Below are 24,196 nucleotides of genomic sequence, written 5' to 3' on the forward strand. Positions count from 1 at the left end.
CCAGGTCTGTGAATACGCATTTCCATTTGTTTTGTTTGTAAAATGTTTTACACGTTTCGGATGTTCCTTCAGAGTTGAAGATAATTACTTCCTAGTCCAAACATCCCGCAGGACGACGGGGGATGGGAGCGGGCAGGGTTTGAACCCTGGACCATCGATAAATCTGAACGACAGTCCAGCGCGCAAACCGCACGACCAGGCAGCCATCCATTTTGGCATGTAGGCATCTCTGATATTAGATCATGATTAGATCTAGACAATGTAGAGTAGCCCATGGAACTATACTAGTTCCATGAGTAGCCTAAATCCCCTCTGTCACGGACCTGTATAAATATATCTACGGCCGTAGTTTTGCCGATACTGTTAAAAAGTACTACTGGAAAATTCATTCTAATTTCTAATGATAGAAAATGGCGGCTACCTTAAATGGAGTGTTGGAAAACAATCTAGCTGAGAGCATAATAAAAAGCCGCTTGTTGATGGTGGGAGCCGGTGGCATTGGTTGTGAATTATTGAAAAATTTAGTTCTTTCAGGTTTTAGCAACATAGAAGTGGTATGACTCTTTAATGACATTCTGATTCTTTTAATTAAATAATTATTTATTAATAAAAATTCAATAATCATTTATAATCTTGAGTTTTATCTGATCTTCGACTTCTTCAAGTTCTTGTTCTTCATTTAAAGTTCTTCTGACTTCTAGATCTACTTCTAACACTATCTTAAAGTCAAAGTTAGGTCTAATACCCAAAGTTAAATTCAGTATTCATTAAAATTCTTAATTTTAATTTTAAAGGGAAACTCTGATCATCCGATGGTTTTTCAAATTTGAGTTATTCAATATTCAATATATTGGCATATTTAGATATTTATAATATTATTTATTAAATTCTGATTAAAAACTTGTAGACTAGATCTAATAGATCTAATGATTCTAATCTAGTAAACATTTACATTTGACAATTTTGTATTTAAATGCTTCGACAGCCTTAGAAACATTTAGATCTATTATTAGATTTATAGGTAATTCTGCAGGATTACAAGGGGCAGCCATCTTTGTTACTATTTTGTTATTGTTTATGTTCCAAAGAAATCCCAAGATAGTGTCTTAAAAAATACCAAGAATTAACATTACTTCTGTGTTTTCAAAGCAATGCTATTTTTTCTTTTAATTTTGACTTGGTGTCAATACTGACAATACAATACGTTTCTTATTGTTCTGTCTTCTTTTTGATTGTTAAATATTGTCTATTTCTATTCTGAATTATTCTGATATAGAGAATCTAAATTTAACTAGGCCTACAATAAATATCAGCACAGTTTATTACCAAAAATTAACTCAAGATCTACTTTATACACATGAACAAAATTTAGTCTATTCATCTCAAATTTTAATCAAATATATGTAGGCCTACAAGCAAATGTTTTAATTTGAAAAAAAAATGGATTTAATTAAGCCTATTAGCTATTTTGATTTGATAGCTTCATTCACACTATTTTTACATTGACACATTCGCTTTACTTATTACATTATTATTTCGTTTAATTGTTTACAAAACACTCTCAGTGACTATATCGACAGTAATGCGCAAATAAAGACCAGCGGGTCGCGGGTAACATATGTCTAGTATTAATATAGTAATTAGTCTAGTTCTAGCAGTTACTAGATTATGAGTCTAATTAATAGACTTATTAAGACTAGATGATACCGGTATAGCTAGATCTAGCATATATATATATATATATATTATTTAGCTTCAAAAATAAAAACAAACAAAAACCCAAATCGGAGAGAAAACCCAAGATACAAGATTACAGTCTAAACAATAACAAAGATGGCTGCCCCTTGAACTCCTGCAGAATTACCGATTTTTTGTATATTTAATAAATTACTTTAATTAGTCAATAAATTTCATAAATCGTAGACTTGGCTTGACATCTCAAAAAAGAGGGGTTCTTTGACTGTCACTACTTTGAGATTTTGTTTTTAGCTGTCAAATCAAATGTCACTTCCCTCAACAATACTGAAAGAGAAACATATAATAGGCATGTGTAATAAAAAATTTATATTTGAAAAAACAATTTTTCATTAGTACATCATTAAAATGCTTTTAACAGAACTTTCCAATGGTGTATTTATTATTTTTATAAATTATGACTGTACAGTTAGAAAGTTATGATTTTTTTGTGTGATGTTTTGACCACCTAACATAGGTTGACATGGAACAAGAGAGAGGAGAGCTTGTTGCTGGCTAAGCCGGCGAGAGACACCCCAGCTCAAAAGTTAAAATGTTGGAATTGAGTTTCGTAGATGATAGATCTACTTATATTAAATAAGAAATATTATGTAAATTTCTAGCTCACAAAGCTGATTTCATTTATATGACTGATTCTAACAAACTGGTTAGTGTAAGGCTAGTCTAGACTACGTGTAGTTGGTCATGACAAGGCGAGAAAATACACACACTGCCTTGGTTATTCATGCATGTTACCATGTTAATCTACTTTCAACACGCATTTTTTTCTTTGCTTACAAGATCTAGATCTTCTTTTACGAGAATGTCAACTTTACTGTATGGTCTCCCATTATACAATAGATTAAATTAATGGGTTAGTGTGACATCACATAGACACGAAAATCTGATAGTTTTGGATGTGCAGGAAAATTACACCAGAAAAACATCAATTACTAAGTTATTATTGCAAATTTTAAAAAAATAAATTTAAATACATTCCATATCTGTAAATCAAAACACACACACACATATATATATATATATATAATAAAAAAAATTGTCAAAACCATCAGAGTTTTCCTTTAAAGTCTGTTCTCTAGACTCTACTGACTCTTCAGACTTCTCTCTACTAAGACTAAGACTGCTTTATTGATCCTTACGGAAATTTGTTGTGATTACAAGGACTCGTTTCTCATATAAAGACAACACAACAGAAAAATACACATAAATACAACAGACAACATAAAGAGTTCATTCAGCGACTACACACAGGTATCTTGGTGCATTTCATGTTCCCTAATCAATGAGTGGCGGTGATAGAGTCTGACCGAGTGAGGTACGAACGAGTTTTGTACCGCTCCGTTCTTGTTTTGATTGACAGCAGTCGCCCACTTCGCGACGACCTGACATAGTTCTGATGGAGTGGGTGGCCGTTGTCTTCCAAGATTTTTTCGATTTTTCTTAGGCACGTTTGTTCAAAAAAGTTCCTTTAAATGTGGTAATGTTGTGAGTGTAATTTTTGATGCTTTTTTAATGATGTTTTCTAGACGTTGCAACAGTTTAGATGAGGCGTTGCCTTGCCAACAACTTATTCCGTATGTTAGCAGATTTTGTACAGTCGCGCCGTAAAATGTCTCAATCAAGGATCTTCTTGTTTAATTTAAAACTGTTGAGTTTGTATAGAAAAAAGAGTCGCTGGGCTGTTTTCTTTGTCAGAGTTCCAAGGTGGTCTTCCCATGAACGCTTGTTGTTGATAATAACGCCTAGATATTTATATGCCTTTACTTGTTCCATAGATGTAGTGTTTATTTGCAGTTCACGTATAGTTTGTTTTTTCTTTCTAAAATCTATTATATTATCTATTATCTACTCTACTACTTTACTCTATCTAGAGTCTAGATCTACTATATATATCTATTTAGTCTTAGTTTAGTTAGTAATCGTAACTTTAAACTAGATCTAAGTGACAATTAAAAATATAAGTCAGTCAGATTCAGTCTATGTCTAGTCTAGAATTAAAATAGATCACTGACAGTAGATGATAACACATTATACACAATAACTGTTGTCTCTGTCTCAATCTGTCTTCTAAAGACAAGTAACTTCAGAGTATTTTAGACTTTAGAAACTAGTCACTAGTGTGTGTCCTAGTGACTAGGTTACTATATAATATAATATCTATAGTAGATCTAGTATTAGTTAAATTAGTAATATAAGACTAGATATAGATCTACTACTAAGATTAAAAGACTAAAGACTTTTTTCTTGTTTTATGGATAAGAAATCATAAGATCATCTAGAATCTAGATTAGTTACTAGAGCTAGGCTAGATCTTCTTCTTATCTTATATAATACAGACGTTACTTCAAAAAAGAAGATGATTACGTCCTACGCGTCATGCATTTAGTCATGCATATTAACCAATGACTTAAATTCTGCCAAGTCACTGGTTTTCCTGGCTAGCTCAGGCAACCCATTCCATGCTCTAATAGCACTAGGGAAGAAGGAGTATTTGTACAAATTTGTCCTAGCATATGGGATGAGGAATGTGCCTTTATCTTTGTGTCTTTCAGAGTATTTTATTAAATTTTGTTTTTGTATTTGAAGATTATGGTTCAGTGTTTTATGTATTATTGCTACTTTACTTTTGAGCCTTCTGTCCTGAAGGCTTTCTAAATTTAGTGATTTTACTAAAGGTGTTATTCTAGTCAAATGTGAATATTCGTTTGTTATGAATCGCACTGCTCTATTTTGTGTCTGTTCTAGTTTCTTAATGTTTTCTTGAGTTGAGGGGTCCCAAACAGAGGATGCATATTCTATTATTGGCCTAACCAAGGTTAAATAACATTTTAGTTTTATGTTCTTATTTGATTTATAGAAATTTCTTTTAATAAATCCTAATGCTTTGTTTGATTTTTTTGTAGTTTCATCAATATGTGGATTCCATGACAGTTTTTCATTTATTATAACACCTAGGTATCTAGTCAAATCTAGTGGATTCTAGAGTAGTATAAATAGTCTAACTAATCTAATTCTAGATCTAAATTTATTAAATCTAGTGACTAGTCTTTAAGTTATTCCAAGTTATTTTAAATAATACAGAAGTTACTTCAAAAAAGAAGATGATTACGTCCTACGCATTATCTTGTTAGATATCTAGAGTATTCTAGTGCTAAGTTAGCAAGTATATCTAGTGATTCTAGTCAATATAGAATTTGAAAAGCTCTACTCTAGATTCTAGATTTATGTTTGTTTTACATGTTTTGGATGTTCCTTCAGATTTGAAGATAATTACCCTCTAGCCCAAATCTACTGCAGGACAACAGAGGTTGGCAGCACGCAAGGTTAAAAACCTGGGACCAACCAGACTACCCATGTCAAATTAAACTTTGCATAGCCAAATCAACAAACATATATTTAAGATAATAGTGAACAAATAGATGCTATCTTATTAGATTTTTCTAAGGCTTTTGACAAAGTTCACCACCATAGTTTGCTTAAAAAATTAAAATATTTCGGCATTAATGGTTCACTGCATCAGTGGATTAAAGATTTTCTGATAGGCAGAGAACAAACTGTAATAATAAATGGCTCTAAATCAACACTGATAACAGTAAACTCAGGTGTACCTCAAGGAACAGTCTTGGGTCCACTACTATTTTTAATTTACATAAATGATTTACCAAATTGTATTACCTCAGGAACAAAAGTCAGATTATTTGCAGACGATTGCATAATATATAGAACAATAAAAACAACACAGGATACAGATATTTTACAAAGAGAATTAGATGAATTACAGAAATGGGAATCAAATTGGAGCATGTCTTTCCACCCAGAAAAATGTCAGTTGTTAAGAGTAACAAAAAAACTAAAACAAATTAATTCCACTTATCTTATTCATGGCAAACCAGTAACACAGACTAAAAACGCAAAATACCTAGGTGTTATAATAAATAAAAAACTGTCATGGAATCCACATATTGATGAAACTACAAAAAAATCAAACAAAGCATTAGGATTTATTAAAAGAAATTTCTATAAATCAAATAAGAACATAAAACTAAAATGTTATTTAACCTTGGTTAGGCCAATAATAGAATATGCATCCTCTGTTTGGGACCCCTCAACTCAAGAAAACATTAAGAAACTGGAACAGACACAAAATAGAGCAGTGAGATTCATAACAAACGAATATTAACATTTGACTAGAGTAACACCTTTAGTAAAATCACTAAATTTAGAAAGCCTTCAGGACAGAAGGCTCAAAAGTAAAGTAGCAATCATACATTAAACATTGAACCATAATCTTCAAATACAAAAACAAAATTTAATAAAATACTCTGAAAGACACAAAGATAAAGGCACATTCCTCGTCCCATATGCTAGGACAAATTTGTACAAATACTCCTTCTTCCCTAGTGCTATTAGAGCATGGAATGGGTTGCCTGAGCTAGCCAGGAAAACAAGTGACTTGGCAGAATTTAAGTCATTGGTTAATATGCATGACTAAATGCATGACGCGTAGGACGTAATCATCTTCTTTTTTGAAGTAACGTCTGTATTATATAAGATAAGATAAATTCCAATTCTATATGATTATTGATGTCAAATTTGGAGTAATGTTAGCAGTAATACTTTTTCTGGTGAAGACATGTTATTTAAAAAAAAAAAATGTTTCAACATTGTCATATTATCTTAAACTTTAAGGCATGAGTTTTTATTAAAGTAATTAGAAGTAGGACTCTGAGGTGTGCTCCTACTTCTGACCACTTCTATTGGTTACTCGACTTTCATTTAGGAGAAAAAGTTGGTCATTGTGCTAACACCATAACACCCTCATAAATTGCTTACAAAGAGAAAATAAAAAGTAAAGCGTAGTACCCTTTTCAGACAATGCAATCTATAGGGCAGATATGCAAAGGTCATATGGCCAATGGTCATCAAGGGTGTCATTTGGCCAGCACAATAATTAACTAACTCTTTCTCCAACTGATGTCGGCCATTTATAAAAATCACAAAGAATTGAACCTTGAGACCTTCAGTTTGGAAGCCATGCCCTTGCTTACAAAGAAAAAGGGGTGAACTTATGTTCTCCATACCAATGCTAATATTGCTATTTGTGTTTGTATGAATAGTTCTTGATTACTGAATTAAAATTCACCACTATTCTCTCTCTTCAGATTGATCTGGACACTATTGATGTTAGTAATCTCAATAGACAGTTTTTATTTCGTAAAGAACATGTTGGCAAATCAAAAGCACAGGTATATGTTTGGAAAAGTATGGTTTAAAAAGCATTTTGTTATTTTATAAAATCTTAGTTTGATTATGAATTATAAGTCCATTTCTATGGTAGTTGAAATAATGTAAACCTTTCATGCAACTATTTATATATATATTGTTTTAATCTCTATAGGTGGCCAAAGAGAGTGCTCTGAAATTCAAGGCTGATGCCAATATTGTTGCGCATCATGAAAGTATATTCAGGTTATTCTTTTTTTGTATTTTGTAATTTCTTTTTAACATCAATATCATTTCAATCTAATTTTATTTAAATATTTAGTTTTAATGTTGTATCTTTTAAAATATAACAATAGTATAAAGGACTCGTGGTGGAGGGCCATGTGTTTTTTTTTTTTTATTGTTTGCGCACATAGTAAAGAAATACTAACTGAAAAAAAAATTGCATTCATTTTTTTTCCACTAATGTTAGAATTTTTTATTTTTTGTTTTAAAGATATTGTCATTGAATTTATTATTGGAACATTTTGATCCATTTGATATGACAAGATATCAATAAACTTCTTTTCATGTTACCTTTAAATATATTATTCTGTACATTGATATAGTTAAAATCATTGCTAATGTTAATGATATGTCTTTTAATGAGACTTTGCTTCTCACTCTAACTCCCCCACCACAGTGTTAAATATTTAAAATGTGCTTTTCTGACACATGTTTGAACTAGTTGTGCATTGACTATTTCAGTCCTGAGTTTGGGTTAGATTTCTTCAAGCAGTTTACATTGGTATTAAATGCTCTTGATAACAGAGGTGAGTTATCTCTTCATTCATTGGGCAAGTTGTTTTTCTTTTGAAATGCTCATGCTGCACAATTTTTCTGACCTATAGTTTATATTAACTATTTAATGCTCTTTCTATGTGTGTAAATTTATTCCAATACCCGACATAGAAATGAGAAAATTGTGTAGGCGCTAATAAAGTGAGATCTCTTTAGACAACAAAACTGCTCCACTCTAATTGTTAATAAAGATAATTAGTTGCACTCAACCGCAGACATTTTTTTCTTTTTTAATCTTTGTTTTTACTATGAAGGTTATTTAATAAATAAACACTGAAAAAAATTGTGTGTATCACAACAGAAACAGAACTGAATATGCTGGCGCTTTACTAACTAGCAGAAAAGAGTGGTTTGAAAACAACTGGAAAAGAAGATATTAGAACTCCACAAAATGTGTATTAACAATATGCTGTTTGAAAGACATTTTACATTACATTTTTAGTGTTATTATAAACAAGATGAACAACATTCCAAATCATCACCTCACCAACAACAGCAAAAAAACTGTTATTCAATGGATACCAGCTCACATACAACTAGCAGGAAATGAGAAGGCTGACACACTCACCAAGAGTGGGAGAACAAACTCACAAGTAAACTCTGCACTCTATCCAGAAGAAATGAAGAAATTAATTGTAGATAAAATAAATGAGAAATGGACGAGCTCTCATCCAAATCACAAGAAAGATGACGCTTACTATAAGCTATCCCGACAAGACCAACGTCTAATCTTTCGACACAGGACTGGACACAACAGAATGCGACAACACATGTTCCGGAAGCTCAAAATTGGAACCAGTGAAATCTGCCCATGTGGAGTATCATCAGAAAATGCCGACCACGTCCTCCAAAACTGCTCTCTCTACCAAGAGGCCCGTATAAGACATTGGCCCCCAAATCACCCCAATAGAAAGGAAACTATATGGAGAGCTCCCTGATTTGGAAACCACTGCGCAGTTGGTCTCATGTACTGGTCTAGTCATATGAACACTCCAACATAACAATGAGAACGATGAAGAAGAAGAAGAAGAAGATCACCTTATGTTTTCCTTTACAAAATGTTAAATACAATGTAAAATGTTTTTAAACTAAATTGTGTTACTTTTAACCATAATTTTATAATCCCAAAGAAATGCCTCCTCTAACGGACCTTGATATCTAACATATAAAAGTTTATATGTGGATGCTAAAAGCTTATGACAATTAAATTCCCCCCCCCCCAACTAAAACAAAGTAAATGAGTCATCTTCTGTATTGTCATTGAACTTATTTATTTTTTGTTTAAGTCTAGAACATGTCATGAGGTTTAATCTATTTTAATATTTTAGCTGCTCGTAACCATGTCAACCGTATGTGTCTAGCTGCTGATATACCTTTAGTTGAAAGTGGCACTGCTGGATATCTGGGACAAGTCACTGTCATCAAAAAGGTAATGCCCATTAAGTGCTGATCTAGGCCATAGATGTGCCATTATTCCAAGGATTGCATTTAATGATTAGGATAAACAATATTTTATCTGCCTGGTCTTGTGCTATGTATCTGGACTTCTTGCCAACTCTGCTGTTGATGGTCCTGAGTTGAAACCCTGTGTGCTGCGATGTATTTGTCTTCCATTCTGAAGGAACATTTTTTTTTTAATTTGGTGGCAAAGAATATTCCATTAGTTCTTCATTAAAAGTCATTTACTGTTTTTTTGTTTTTTTTTATAGTTTTTTTTTAAGCATAGATAAATCATTTATATTTCTGTTGATATGGCCACGATTCTTGACTATTCTACTCTCTGATAAATTTCTTTCTTTTGTATTTCATTTTATATAAACATTCAAAAAATTTTTTTATCACTATTTTTATTTTGTAGCAATTTATGCTAATTACAATTACAAAACATTTGCCACTTCGTAGATCTTGTTGGCTGCTTTGCAAATATTACATTTAAATAGATCTAATTTATTCCTTTCTGAAATGACAGCAGAAAATGGAAAGAGTAGGGCATTAAACTAACATAAAATATTAGATCTCAATTTGTTATATTCTGCTGTTATCTCTAAAGTTTCAATTTAAAACCAATTACTTTCCATTGTTTCCTGCATGACTTTGTGCATGACACTTTGACAAGCAACATTAAGACAGTTTTATAGGCTCACTATGTAGTCTTCCACATGCAGCCTTGCATAAATTATTTCAAGCTTTTGAATCTTATGATCAAGAGATGGAAGGCCAGTGTAGTCCTACATGTTATTGATACATTTGTTTCATAATACTTGGAATTGGCTTCATTTGTGATTATAAGTTGGTATATTTGGTTAATATAAAGTAAACTTCTTCAACACAGTCACTCAACTTTTTGCTTATTATTGACTATTACTGAGTTCTTTGACACGTGGCAAGCTTAAGTGTACATTTACTAGGAAACTGTATGTTATTGAATTGATTTAAAATAGAGAACACTAATTATGTCCAGTTCAGCTTGTTTTATGAGTTTTGAAATGAAGATACTAAGTCCTAAAACAAACCTTCTGCAGGTGTGCAGGTGCTAGAAATGGGCAGGGTTCAAACCTTGGTATTATTGTGATGACAGTGTGAATGTGCTTACAACCCTATTTATTGCTAAAGAAAGATGGACCTTACATTTCACAATATTTTCCTCTAGAAGTTGAAGGATAGGCAATGGAATGAACCCATAGTAACCCATTTGACCATAACTCATTTTATATTAAAAGAACTTAACCAATTTCTTTGTTGCCACAGAAATTAACCGAATGTTATGAGTGTCAACCAAAACCAACTCAAAAAACTTTTCCTGGATGCACCATTAGAAATACTCCATCTGAGCCGGTTCACTGCGTGGTGTGGGCCAAACATTTGTTCAAGTAAGTTTGTTTGCTAGAAGATTACGTTAGTTCAGTGTTTCCCTGTGTTCCGCAGAACCCTAGTGTTCCACAAGGCATAAGTGTTTCATGAACTATTGGGATAAATAACTACTAGCCCACCATGTGAATTAAAATCTCTATAAAACAAATAAACAAAGTGTTCTGTTAAATACCCAGAATGCGCGAAGTGTTCCATTAAAGAAAAAAGTTTGGGAAACACTGCTTTAGTCTATCATGCTAATATCAGTTATTTCCCTAATTAATCTTTTAATCTTACAATCTGTAATTTTATCAACAAAACTTTAAATTTGATTATTTCACTTGTATTAATGTCCAGTCAATTGTTTGGAGAAGATGATCCTGACCAAGATGTATCTCCTGATACAGAAGATCCTGAACTAGCAGGTAAAAATCTTGCACATTCTTCCTATTCACAGTAGCCATTAATTGATGAAAATATATACGAAATGCCATGACCTGATGAAAATGTTTTCCAGCTGAAGCAGGACAGGCTGCTTTATCAACTGAAGCCAAGAAAGACACCATAGGTGGCATTGAGCGCAAGTCCACTCGCTCCTGGGCCATGGAAACTGGCTATGATGCTGAAAAACTTTTTAACAAGGTTAATTTATTAAGATAGCTCTGAGATACAGCAATTTTTAAATTGTATTTTTAAAGCAAGAGAGTTATTTATTTTTATGAAATTCTCTTATCTAAGAGTTATTTTTCTCCTTCAAACAGCTTTTTAGAGATGACATCAAGTATTTACTGTCTATGGAAAATCTGTGGAAGAAAAGAAGAGCTCCTCAACCATTGGACTTCCAGGAACTACCTGGAAAAGGTAAGAACTGTGTGAATAATGTTAAGGTGTAAGATTTGAGTGTAGATGGTAAAGAATTTTAGTTTGTTTTAATCAAATGTGTCCTTTGTTAACACATTTTTTTTTCTAGGAGAAAAGTTGGAGAGCCAGCTTTAGAGTTAGAGATTTTAATCAGTCTAAACAAACATTCATTAATGAAATGTTCTTTTTGTGTTGCTTTGTAATTTGTGAATTTAAATTTATTCTTAAAAACCTGATCAATAGAATTTTAGTGGTCTTTATTTAGTTCAACTTTTATAAACTAGTGTCAGAGGACTTAAGACTATTTTCTAATATCAAATAAGGATAAAAGTGACAGTAGCAGTTGTGATGACAGTCCTAGGGCTAGATCAAGTTTTTATCTCTAGATTAGTAGTGTCTTGTCTAAGACAAGTAAAAAGAAGAAAAATGTAGATCCTCCTATTAATGATCTTGAAGCTCTCTGATAGAAATACTGTTGTTGTTAATAATGAAAATACGAAAAACATGCATATATGTAACCCTGCCGGACCAAGTTAAACAAAGGACGTTTGGGCCACGAGGCCTTCATCAGCTACAAAACAAACAAACAAAAAAAAAAGACAAACAATTAACACAAAATAGTCTTAAGTTAACTTATCTGTCCGATGTTGTTCTCTATCGAGGCAGAAATATATATATAAACATGTTTTTCGTATTTTCTATACAGTCGTTTACCCCTGCAGCAGTAACTCTTTGTTCTTTTGAGTCTGTTAATAATGAAGAGTGGGTAGAAGCTACTGTAGTTGAAGTAACAAACAATAACTTTCCCTTTTGTCTACTAATAAATATTTTAATTACTAACCTAATCAGTTATTTATCTCAAATTCTTTGATACTTTGATACTTTAATTGATAAAGTTACTAGAATTCTATTAGACTATCAGCAATTATGCAGTGATGATCTAGGTCTAGATATCAAAACCTGTTTTTATTTTTTGTTCCCTATTATTTTAATTGTAATTTGTATCATGCATTTAAAAAATGAAATATTTAGATTTTTATATTCTCCATTCAATTGTCTTTAATCTGGTACTAAAATATGTTTAAGTAGCATCTTCAGTATTTATAGTAATATATTATTATTATGTATTTCCATTTTCAGTATAATTTGTTTTTCAAAGTAGCATTTTTAAAAAACCCATACAACTCTTCAGTGAAAAAGTTAAACAAATTCTATTATCTTACCCGAGCCATCAAAAATTCAAAAATGAAAGTAATTCTTTTTTAACTGAGATCTATAAGAACTACTGTAATTATTTTTATTAAGCAATTACTATTCTAGTTTTAACATTTTTTATAGAGATAAATCACCCCATTCAGCTCTTTAATATTCTAGTTTTAATAGTATTATCTTTTAGTAACATAGAATCATATTTAACAAATTAATATTTGTACAAGATTGCAATGCTATACAATTTCACAATTTTCGATTTGCAATAGAAATTAAACAATGATTATATTAGGACTATCTACACTTTGTAAAGGATAAGGAAAAGCTGTATTACAATGTACATTTTTCTGTCCTCACCAGGTGAAGCCATGTGTACTGGTGTGATGAGGGACCAACGTGTCTGGTCAGTTCAAGAATGTGCTGACATCTTTGCCCAGAGTTTGGCAGCTTTAAAACAAGATCTCTATAGCAAAGGGGATGGTGGAACTCTGGTTTGGGATAAGGTAAATATAGTAGTGGTTTCTCCAAATGTGTAAGCACTTAGTAATTATAGCTTTGTTTTCAACGACAAATTTACATCAACTATTGAAATGTCAGAAGTTTTTCTCTCGAGTTATAACTTTGAATGCACGATCTTATAGCTATGAAGTATCTGTGTATCATATGTTTAAATGTATGCCCAGGTATCAGCTGCTTTATATTTTAATTAAATGACTTTTGCATAAGTGTACCTTATTTTCCAATTATACAAAAATATCATCATCATTAAACTCTGTTTGAGTAAGGATTTGAGAACATGAACTTTCAAAGATAACATTTTTCTAAAGATGATGATGCATTTCTTGTTTGTAATGTTAAGATTTTGACAGTGAATTTTCTTATTTTATTTCAGGATGATCACAATGGCATGGACTTTGTTTGTAGTGTAGCCAACATAAGAGCCCATATATTTGGAATTACTTTAAAATCAAAATTTGATATCAAATGTAAGTTTTTGCAGTATTTAATTTCAAGTTTGCATTCCTTAAAGTATATGTAGTTACAGTGCTGTATGCGTGTTTGGTTATATAGTTTTAGAATAAAGTTTTTGTTTTATTGTACAAGTTCAAGTGTGCATTGTTTCGTTTATTTATACTCTCAATCTTTTTTATAATTATATAGCCATTGCTGGTAACATTATTCCTGCTATTGCTACAACCAATGCAATTATAGCTGGGCTTATTGTAATGGAAACTTTAAAGATTCTTTCTGGAAATATTTCCAAATGTAAACAAGTAAGTATATTTCTTAAGAATTCAGTTTGAATGAAACAGCCCAATGCTGCAATTTAAATTCTAACATAATATTTAATACTTATAACATTGTGCACATATTATTTATTATTTTTTTTTTTGCAAGCTGTTTTATATAAGTATTTCATTACTAGTAATGGCACCACTTAGCGAGATTTCTGTGATAGCTTTGGAATTTCCTGTGACTAATTTAGTGTAGCTTAGAATTGCCATGTGGCGAGTAGAAAAATCCTAATGCATAAATGTTGATAAATGTTGGCCTCCAGTCGTAGAGTGGCTATGATTCATCTTGTAGAGCACTCTTTCATGTGACTGTAGAGTCTTATTCTAGAGAAACATTGCCTTCCATATGTAACCCAGGTAATGAGATGAAAGCCACATTATGGTTGGAACAGTGCCCAACCCCCCGGTTTTTCACCTTTGCATCTTCTGTTAGTGATAATAGTTCTGCTCAGCTCAATATCTGAACCACACCGTTTGTCAGCGGCTGTGTGAGATGCAAGCAAAGCATTTTACACCTGAAGACGCCCTTGAAAACATTATACCTTCTGGCAGCAGCAACCTTGCAGAACCAATCAATCTATAAAAGTTGAAATAAGAAAAACTTCAAGGCAGTCTGGTTAATCCTGTGAACTTTCAAAGGAGCATGGGTCTGCAACCACACCGAACTCATTTCTTAGCAGCTTTCTTCGTCTGTTTCCATGTTATTCCTGTATCGTCAACTTCATTGATGACTGACCCAAGTTTGCTTGGAAGCCTACTTGGCTCTTCCTTGCCTGCCTTGCAACATTATTAGCTGGTTTTCGCAGGGTGTGTCCTATCCAGCTCGACTTTTGATTTTTGATATCTTGGGCTATGGGTTTTGCCTGGTTCTCGCCCACAAGATGACAGTAGTTATCTTTTCAGGCCACCTAATTCCCAATATCAGGCTTAGGCATCTGTTTAAGAATGTGGTTTTAGTAAAAAAAAAAACAAAAAAAAAAACAGATTTTATTTCAATAAATTAAATTAATTTTAGTGAATAGTTGTTTCTGGAGAAACTATGTTCTTGTTCAGATTTTGTTCAATTATTAATGTTCAAATTATTGTTCATCCCTTGTGTTCCAGGCTATTGATTCCAAACCTGGGTCATTCTCTAATGGAATTGTTAAGTCACACACATCATGATAATTTTCATTAAATTGACACCTACATATTCATGTGTTTTTTTTTCTTTTCTCTTTAGGTTTATTTAAATCGTATTCCCAATGACAGAAAAAGGTTATTGTTGCCTTGTGCCCTTGACCCCCCTAACCCCAAGTGCTATGTTTGCTCAGAGAAACATGAATGCACTGTTATGCTGAATACACAGAAAGTGACTGTCAGAGTTTTACAAGACAAAGTAAGTACATGCATTTTAGACTGTTTCTAGTAGCTAGTCTAATGGAAAGCTGCATGTATCTATTAGCTAGTCAAATAAAAAGCTACATGTTTCTATTAGCTAGTCTAATAAATTGCTACAGATGATAGAAAGTCTTTTTTTTTTTTTAAATTCTTATCTTTAAAATGAAAAGAAAAAAGTAATCATCTTTTTGTTATAACTTACAAATCAGTTGTATACTTTTTAAAAATGATTCTAATGATGACTCAGTGTATACAAAATTAATCTGTGCATCTAAACTAAAGTAATTTTTTAGAGCCAATTAGTACAATTATTTTGATACTTAGCCCACATACATATATGAATTAATGAGAATGTGTTGTATCCAAGTATATTGACTTTAAGGTTTCTTATACATTGAACATTTGTTTCCTCTTCAAACTATTGACTTGAGCTAAATGAAATTTATTTAGAATGTATCTGGTTCTGAAGTGTACACATTATTAAGACCATTGATGAAACTAAAAGTTTTACTTATCTTATGAAAAACAGGCGCTACTTCAAAAAAAGAAGATGCTTATGTCCTACGTGTGTTCCTAGGTCAATCTAGTCATGCATATTAATCAATGACTTAAATTCTGCCAAGTCATTTATTTTCCTGGCTGGCTCAGGCAACACATTCCTTGCTCTAATAGTCTAATAGCTCTAGGAAAGAAGGAGCAGTTGTACAAATTTGTCCTAGCCTATGGAACAAGGAATGTGCCTTAATCTTTGTGTCTTTCTGAGTATATTGTATGTTTAATTGCTACTTTACTTTTAAATCTTCTGTCCTGAAGGGTTTCTAAATTAGTTATTTTGCTAAAGGTGTTACTTTAATCAAATTTGAATATGTTTGTTAAGAATCTCACTGCTCTATTTTGTGTCTGTTGTAGTTTCCTTAAATTTTTTCATGAGTTGAGGGGTTCCACACAGAGGATGCATATTCTGTTATTGTCATAGTTGTAACATGGAACAAAGAAACAAGTGTAATAAGATTAACTAACTCTAACCCCACTCACACATACTTATACCTCCATAGAGACTATTTTTAGCTTGAAAATATTGAAGTTAGTTGTTTTTTTCTCTGTGCAGATATTAAAAGGTCACCTCAATATGATTGCTCCTGATGTTGAGATTGATGATGGCAAAGGTAATTGGTCCTACTTGACATTGACCTCGCACAAACTGAATTCCACTGGGGCGTAGTTTAGCTTTAAACAACTTTATGAATTGGTTCCACTGAAAAAGTTTAACCTTAAACAACTTTATACATTAGTTTCACTTCTTCTTTGGTCCCAGTTAGCGTACAGAATTAATAATAATCTAAATGCTCAATTTTTTTATTTTTTAAATTATTTTTTTTTTTAGCTATAGTACCACTTAAGAATAAAATGACAATTAATCTATGCCATGGCATCTTAGAGAGTGAGTAAGGGTATTAAGATAAATGTTATAATGTCCATCTAGTGTTATCTTGATAAGTGATTTTTATTATTTAGATACTTAATGCTAAAACCAATGTTGACTATCTACAGGAACTATTATTTTATCTAGTGAGGAAGGAGAGACAGAAGGTAAGCATTCAACATTTATACCCTGCAGTAATTGTACTTGATTAATAATATACACTTTAGAGACTTTTTCAATACTATACAGTCAACTGTTAAGATTAATTTATAAAATGGGGCAGTGATAGAAATCTGTATATAATGTTTGTACATTTGAAGTTAGTATACTATACCTCTTACTTATACTTTAATACAGTGTCTTTGTTTTTTTTTTAATCTTCTAGAAAATTATGACAAGGTGCTGAGTGTGTTTGCTGTGGGTCAAAGTTCAAGGTTAAAGTGTGACGACTTTCTACAAAACTATTCTCTGACCATCAATATAGTACATGTGTAAGTCAAGTCAAGCTCATTGTGCTACTAGCCATATTTAGTATATAAATCTATTGCATTAGTCAATTACATAGGTGTGTGGTCTATTTCTCAATCTTGGATACAGACAGATAGGAGTACTATTTATAAATTAGTAGGAACATAATTTTTTTTTCATATCATTAAAAGCAAGAGTACTTAGTAATAATAAGGTTATTTCCTAGTATCAAATTTTCCCTTCATATCAAAGCTTCTAGAGTGCATTGTGTTAGGGCAAATTCTTTCTATCTGGAATGGTGCTTTCTCAGGATTAGTCTTACAAAATACAAGATGTGATTCTGCTACTGTGCTCTTGCGTACACTCCATTTTCTTCCTGTGAAAGCAAGAATCGAGTACAAGGTACTCGAAATGACATATATCTAAGTGAACTGATTACTCCATATGTCCCTCAGAGAGCCCTGTGCTCCATGGCCTCAATGCTTCTAGTTGTACCATTTTTCTCCCTTAAAAGTAACAGTTTGCAGGCTTTTTCAGTGCCTATTGATCTCGGACAGCATGGTTCTATACATTCAAGAAAATCATTAAGACCTATCTGTTCAAAATTTGTTTTTAGATTAGTTTGTCATTTTAACTTATTTGTTTATGTTTGTCTTGTGTGTTTAACCCTAAGACCTCACTCGGTCAGACTCTATCACCGCCACTCATTGATCAGGGAACATGAAATGCACCAAGATACCTGTTTGTAGTCGCTGAATGAACTGTTTATGTTGTCTGTTGTATTTATGTGTATTTTTCTGTTGTGTTGTCTTTATATGAGAAACGAGTCGTTGTAATCACAACAAATTTCCGTAAGGATCAATAAAGCAGTCTTAGTCTTAGTCTTATGTTTGTTATGTTATCACAGCACCTTGAGCCTACAATATGTCTGTTAACAGCACTCTATAAATTAAATTATTTTTTAACTCATTAAAGAGTAACATTAATTCATTATTGATCAAGCTGTTCAAATGTGATTCATACTCTTTTTAGTTTATCGTTTAGTTCTCGTCCAATACAGAAAGTCTGGGGTACTGTTGATACAGTTAGCATCTTATATTGAGTATGGATAGCATAGATGTCAAGATATAATGGGGTAAAAAAAATTAACATTCTGAATAAGAAAATGTTTCCCTCGTTTTCTAGTGAGAAACTTGAAGAAGAAAAAGAGTTTGAAGTCGTCGGAGATATTTCCCAGTTCCATCCTACAGAGACAACTACTGAAAGTCCAGTGGAGGGACATACCAATGGTGCATCCAAGTCTAAAGGTCAGTATCTTTTATTATAATATCATCTTCACATTGTTGTATTGACCAAAGTATCCCCCTTACTATCTCCCTTCACAATCTTGACATCCTAAAGATGAAACTTAGGAACATTACATTTTATTCTTTACAAACAAAAGCCAAAGGTTTTTTCAACTTTTCATTGAATTTGTAGATTGAAAAACAAGCATGATTGAACATTTTATATTCTGGCTTGTCATTATGTTGTGCCCCAAAAGCTATTGTTATTTGAAATTAATTTTACCAACTTATGTGGTGATTAATATCTCATTGAAAGTAATTTAAAAACATCTGCAATTATAAAGAAATAAAAGTCATGTCTTGCTTTTATTGCTTGATAAATAGGTAAAATAAAATGACGATTGGGCTACAATATCAAAAATGTAATATTTATTACAATTTACATTCGGTAAAATCAATACTTATTTTTTATTTAAGTCTATAATGTCAAGCCCGATTAGTATCTTTGACCTCATACAGTTCATTCCAATGTAACCAACATAATGGGTTTAAAAAAAAAATGTATGTTGCTTGGTGCATCTTCCATCTGTTGTAACTCTACTATTGCACTAGTATTTAGTTGAAATGTGGTTTGTATTGGAGATACCCTAACCCATGATGGAGAAACTATAAATAGCTACCTTTTTGGTGCTCAAAATACAGGGCACGTTGATAAGCTGTTTTTTTAAAAGGTATATGAAAGTTTTTGTGCAACTTAAATGTTCTAAGCTCTTCTGTGAATTGCACAAAATAATTTCTATATGGAGGAAGAATTAGACTTTCTATCTTTGTCTCGAAACAAATGGGCAACTAGCTGTAATCAAAAAGATTTGATACAACGATCAACTTTCACTGTCTTTGACATAGTTTTTTTTTTCCAATGAAAATTTCCAAGTTACCTGGGTATTCGGTATTTTGAATATTTGAAGATTATACTATAGCAGTGTGGTCTCAAGTATTTTTTTTTATTTACTAATTCTTATAGTAATTAATGTAATCAAACTACCTTCACTCAGCACCATTAGACACGTTTACATCCAGTGTAAAGTCTAACCATTCCTTGATGTTTTCTTGTTTTCTGCCACTATTCTTTACAGGAAAGTTTTGTAAGCCTAGTGTTAGTGTTTTTCTAAAATGGTTAGGACTTTTCTGTTTCAAGCTTGCCCAATTAAAGTGCAGTATCTTTAAAAGAATCCTAATTTTAGTTTGCAAAGCTTTGAGTTGACTAGTTTGGCCATGAAGTATATTGTGTTCAATGAATACCATAATGAATAGCATTAATTAGAACATAAATGGCTGCCTGGTTTGTGCACTGGACTGTTGTTCTGTCATTTCGGTGGTCCTGGGTTCATACCCTGGCTTCTGCCATCCCAGGTCAACATTAGGAGTTTTGGACTAGGAAGTAGATTAGCTTCAACTCTGAAGGAACATCCCTAACATATAAAACATTAAACAAACATTTTAAAAACATAAATCAGTAACTATCTCACATATTCTTCCAGTAGAGTCTTGTTAACTTGATCCTATCTTGTTACAAAATTATAAGAATCCCTTAAAAAAAAAGACCTGTATGAAAAATAAAATATGCCTTGGCATGTACAGCTCTCTTAACAACACTCATCGTTAAATTGTTAAGTGTTAGGCTCAACTGCAAATTTTGTTCCTGTCAAGTAGGCGTCTAAACAAAACATTGAAACCTCAATTTTTTTAAATTTTTATTATCCATTCAGCCACAGAAGAGGAAGATGACTTGCTGATTGTTGAGGATCAAGTGACTCCAGATCTGGTTTCTACTGGCAGAAAGCGTCCTGCTGAGGACCAGCAAGATGCATTGCTGATTAAAAGAAAGAAACAAGAGTCCAATACAGAAGACAATGAAGATGTTATTGAAATTTCCTGAATCTGTTATTATTTTCCTTCCATATCACTTTGTGTTGTTGTGTATCTACATTGACTATTTGATCATGTTTGTTCAGTTAATTAGCACAACTTGTTGTGTGTACTATATATTTGTATGGAATACTAAGGGTATAGTTTTTGTTTTCATTTCAACTATTTGTTTCAATTCCAAACATCTTTTTATAATTTATTTCACTTTATTATGCTCATGTGTCATCTTTTGTTAAGAACCATTACATTGTGTAAATTGTTCTTGTTAAGAATAAAGTAAACATGTTCTTCAAACAAAACCAAGTTTCAATAAAATACATTTTTGGTATTTCATGTTTTTATTTTAATTCTTTGAAGTCACAGTTGTTCAAATACACATTTGGTTCAAATATATTTTTACAAAAAAAAAAACAATTATTGTACATATATAAAAAAATAATTACAATCATTTGTAAGGAGCTCTATCTGAAATGAAAAACCTTGTTTAAGAAAAATACCTGTAATAATTTCCAAAGATTACGTACCAGTTACCCAAAGCCTATGACCTTCTATGTAGAGAAGGAATATATGAACAGTTACCCAAAGCCTATGACCTTCTATGTAGAGAAGGAATATATGAACAGTTGCTAGTGTCTACATTAGCATTTACAGATATTCTTGTCTTCAAAAAAAGCTGCACACATTTGGACATAATTGAGACATTTATCACTCAGTCAAATGATTCATTATTGGTGTTCACATCATTAGGATTCCTACATAAACTTTTATTATTGTGGACCTTTTTTAAAACAAATTTTGAGAGACATCTTTAGCAAATGTAATTTTTTTTTTGGATCCCAAAGATTAATCATGAGTGCATTATTTCACGACCCCCACAAACCCTTTTGTAAATTGATTTATATTATAGTATAGGCATGTTAAGGCTACATTTCTATTACTTCTAAACATATAAATATTGACCTGATCAGACAATTTGTTTTTATTTTGAGGTAAAAATACTTTTATATTATGGTGAGGAAAAGAAATGGGTTTCTGAATTGTGTTAGATTCAAATGTCCCCAAAACTCGAAGCTATCTATGTCTAGAAATGCTGAAGACAGATTACAGACCATTATAACTCATGTCAGTTCCTAATGAGGTGAAAATATCGCATTAAACTTGTTTTATACATTTCGAAGGTTACTTCAGAAATGAAGATTGTTACATTTCTAGATCAAAAGTGTAAGACGGCACAGGATGGTTGAGGCTGGGTTACAAACCTAGGGGCCATTGTGGCGATAGGCAGCCATCTTGACATCCCCTCTGACAAGTGACTCAGAAACTACATCACAAAAACACATTTGCTACTGGATAGATATGCAATGATGACTACTGTAAGGTCAAGGTTATCTAGAATCACAGACGAACACTTAAGTAGTGAACTGAATTATATTTCAAGTGTGTTGTATAACAGTCAGGACATGAGCATTGCAAGCCCTTGAAGTAGAAACATCAGTAAAGATTGTAACAAAAACAAACATACTGCAGATAATAAATTGTAATGTCCATACAAAAATTTAAAGGGAATAGAATTCTAATGGTAAACAATCAAGATAAAACAACAACAACTGCCTTCACTAAGTCAAACATGAGCATAAATCAGTTGAACAATGATGAAATTACAATAACTTGAGCATTCCAACAATCATACAATCAAGTCTACACAAGAAAATTCATTAAAAAAAAAAAAGGTGGCACCATAAAATTTGGCTATTTCAATATATAAAGCATAGAAAAGAATAAATCATTTAGAAATCACAGACTTGGCGAAAGAGCCTAAAGTATGTTTTATCAAATTTCACGACAGCATTTTTGTGCCAATTAAGCAACTATGATTAGAAATAAATGACAAGATGCTTATATATATTACAGATGTATACAAGCCAAGATGTGGTATACACAGTGTGTAGGTCACAAATAATTATTTTGCTTTGATCATTATCATATAGAATTCATAAGAGTTTTTTTTTTTTTTTTTTTTTTTACATAAGCTAGCCTACTGTCCTAATATACATACTCCAGCAGCTAATGTTGGAGCTATTTCCAAATGCTGATTATAAAGCTCTCCATTCTCCAGTGGCTAAAGATGATGCCAAACATTGTCTACAGCTACTATGAATGTCAATCAAAATACTTATGGTTTACTAAAACATCCACGTTGTCTACGTTGTGCTGTTGGTGTGAAGGGGCAGGGAATGGACAACATAGTAGTCATGGAAGTAGGCCAAGATGGCCACTGGCTGGCCCAGAATCAAAGACAACCACATGGTTATGTTTCCCCATTTACCACGCACAAACTTGGACGTGATGTAAGCAATGGGAACCTGCAAGAATAGAACAGCATTCAATAAAATGTACTACAACTGTCTACCACCCTTAATATTGCATTTAAAATCAAAAAGACAATATGTACGTAGATGGATACAAAGAGATAATATGTACATAGATAGATCAAATTAAATAGAAAATATCTACATAGATGATTCCATGACCTTTTTTTTTTCAACCAAAAGGACATAAAAAAATTTTTAAAGTCCTATATAGCCTAAAAATAACCGCTGCAGGGGTTTACGACTGTATAGAAAATACAATACCAAGTAAAAACAAAGGACATTTGGGCTATGAGACCTTCATCAGCTACAAAACAAACAAACAAAAAATGACAAACAATTAACACAGACTAGGCTTATGTTAACTTATCTGTCCGATGTTGTTTAGTCACTGATTTATTTTCTATATAGCGTAGCAGCTAAAATAATCTTTCCCAACAGTAAACGGTTTGTTTGGTTAGAGCTGAGCTAAGCTACACTAATCATAGTTTTTAGTTTCCCTTGTACCTAGATCTAGATGAAATCAAACAGAAATCATATTCAGAACTCAAACAGACAGTAAGTACCTACCTGCATAGCCATGCCCATGAAAGCCCAGATTTTAAACATTCGTAGAGGGATACTCACTAAATACTGAGGACATAATGACACAAAATATTGTTACTGACGGTTGATATGTTGACTGATAGATACCAGTTTAGTGCTGAAGTAAGCATTAGAAACTTCAGCCACATACTTATTTAAAATACCTCCTTAAAATTTGAACTAAACATTTTCAAATCACCATGACATCTATTTACTCAATGAGTCTGTTTTTTTCCACAACTATTCTAATTATTACTGTATGATTCAAATGTGATATTATACTTGTATTTTTATTATTTTTTTTTTAAAGAGCAAGTTAAACATTGATATTATGGGCCTAAAATGTACGCAAAGTAAGGCTATTCAGGCAAATCCTTGAACATTATATGCTGATATTAAGTTGAATTGATTTGATAAAAGGACCCTATAGACATTTATAGTGCAATAAGTTTGTTTTTTAAACACATACTTACTTCATGGAAAAAAGCTGAGAGGAGAAAGACAATGGTGGAGGCCATTAAACGAGAGAATCCTTTGTTCAATAATGGTTTATAAATATGTCTGGAAAGAAACGAGCATAAAGTGACTAAAAAGCAACATCCTATCAATTGAAATTAATTGTAAGGACACTCTCACACAGTTGGAGAAGACACTTTCACACAGTTGGTGAAGACACTTTCACACAGTTTGTAAACGAGCATAAAGTGACTAAAAAAACAACAT

The 24,196-nt window shown here is 32.1% G+C and overlaps 2 protein-coding genes across 6 annotated transcripts in view; one reads left to right on the top strand and one right to left on the bottom strand.

Annotated features, from left to right (window-relative positions):
• Positions 1-384: 384 nt before the first annotated feature.
• On the top strand, positions 385-20,847 carry LOC106051925 (SUMO-activating enzyme subunit 2-like). Its single transcript, XM_013207143.2, has 18 exons — positions 385-554; positions 6,918-7,001; positions 7,154-7,224; positions 7,726-7,790; positions 9,147-9,247; positions 10,567-10,688; positions 11,026-11,093; positions 11,186-11,310; positions 11,430-11,529; positions 13,099-13,241; positions 13,631-13,724; positions 13,900-14,012; positions 15,256-15,411; positions 16,522-16,579; positions 16,965-17,003; positions 17,222-17,327; positions 18,490-18,611; positions 20,360-20,847. Exons 1-18 carry the CDS (start codon positions 411-413, stop codon positions 20,527-20,529), a joined length of 1,881 nt encoding a protein of 626 aa, XP_013062597.2. The 5' UTR covers positions 385-410; the 3' UTR covers positions 20,530-20,847.
• LOC106051926 (diacylglycerol O-acyltransferase 1-like) overlaps positions 20,835-24,196 on the bottom strand; it is a 37,538-nt gene continuing 34,176 nt past the window's right edge. For all 5 annotated transcript variants that reach the window (XM_056034691.1, XM_056034689.1, XM_056034688.1 and 2 more), the window contains 3 exons: positions 23,947-24,034; positions 23,459-23,521; positions 20,835-22,882 (listed from right to left, as the gene is read on the bottom strand). In XM_056034691.1, coding sequence (XP_055890666.1) covers positions 22,721-22,882; positions 23,459-23,521; positions 23,947-24,034 — 313 coding nt within the window. In that variant the 3' untranslated portion in view covers positions 20,835-22,720. The remainder of the gene's footprint in view (positions 22,883-23,458; positions 23,522-23,946; positions 24,035-24,196) is intronic.

The sequence above is a fragment of the Biomphalaria glabrata genome, chromosome 7 (genome assembly GCF_947242115.1).
Source record: "Biomphalaria glabrata chromosome 7, xgBioGlab47.1, whole genome shotgun sequence".
Taxonomy (NCBI): domain Eukaryota; kingdom Metazoa; phylum Mollusca; class Gastropoda; family Planorbidae; genus Biomphalaria; species Biomphalaria glabrata.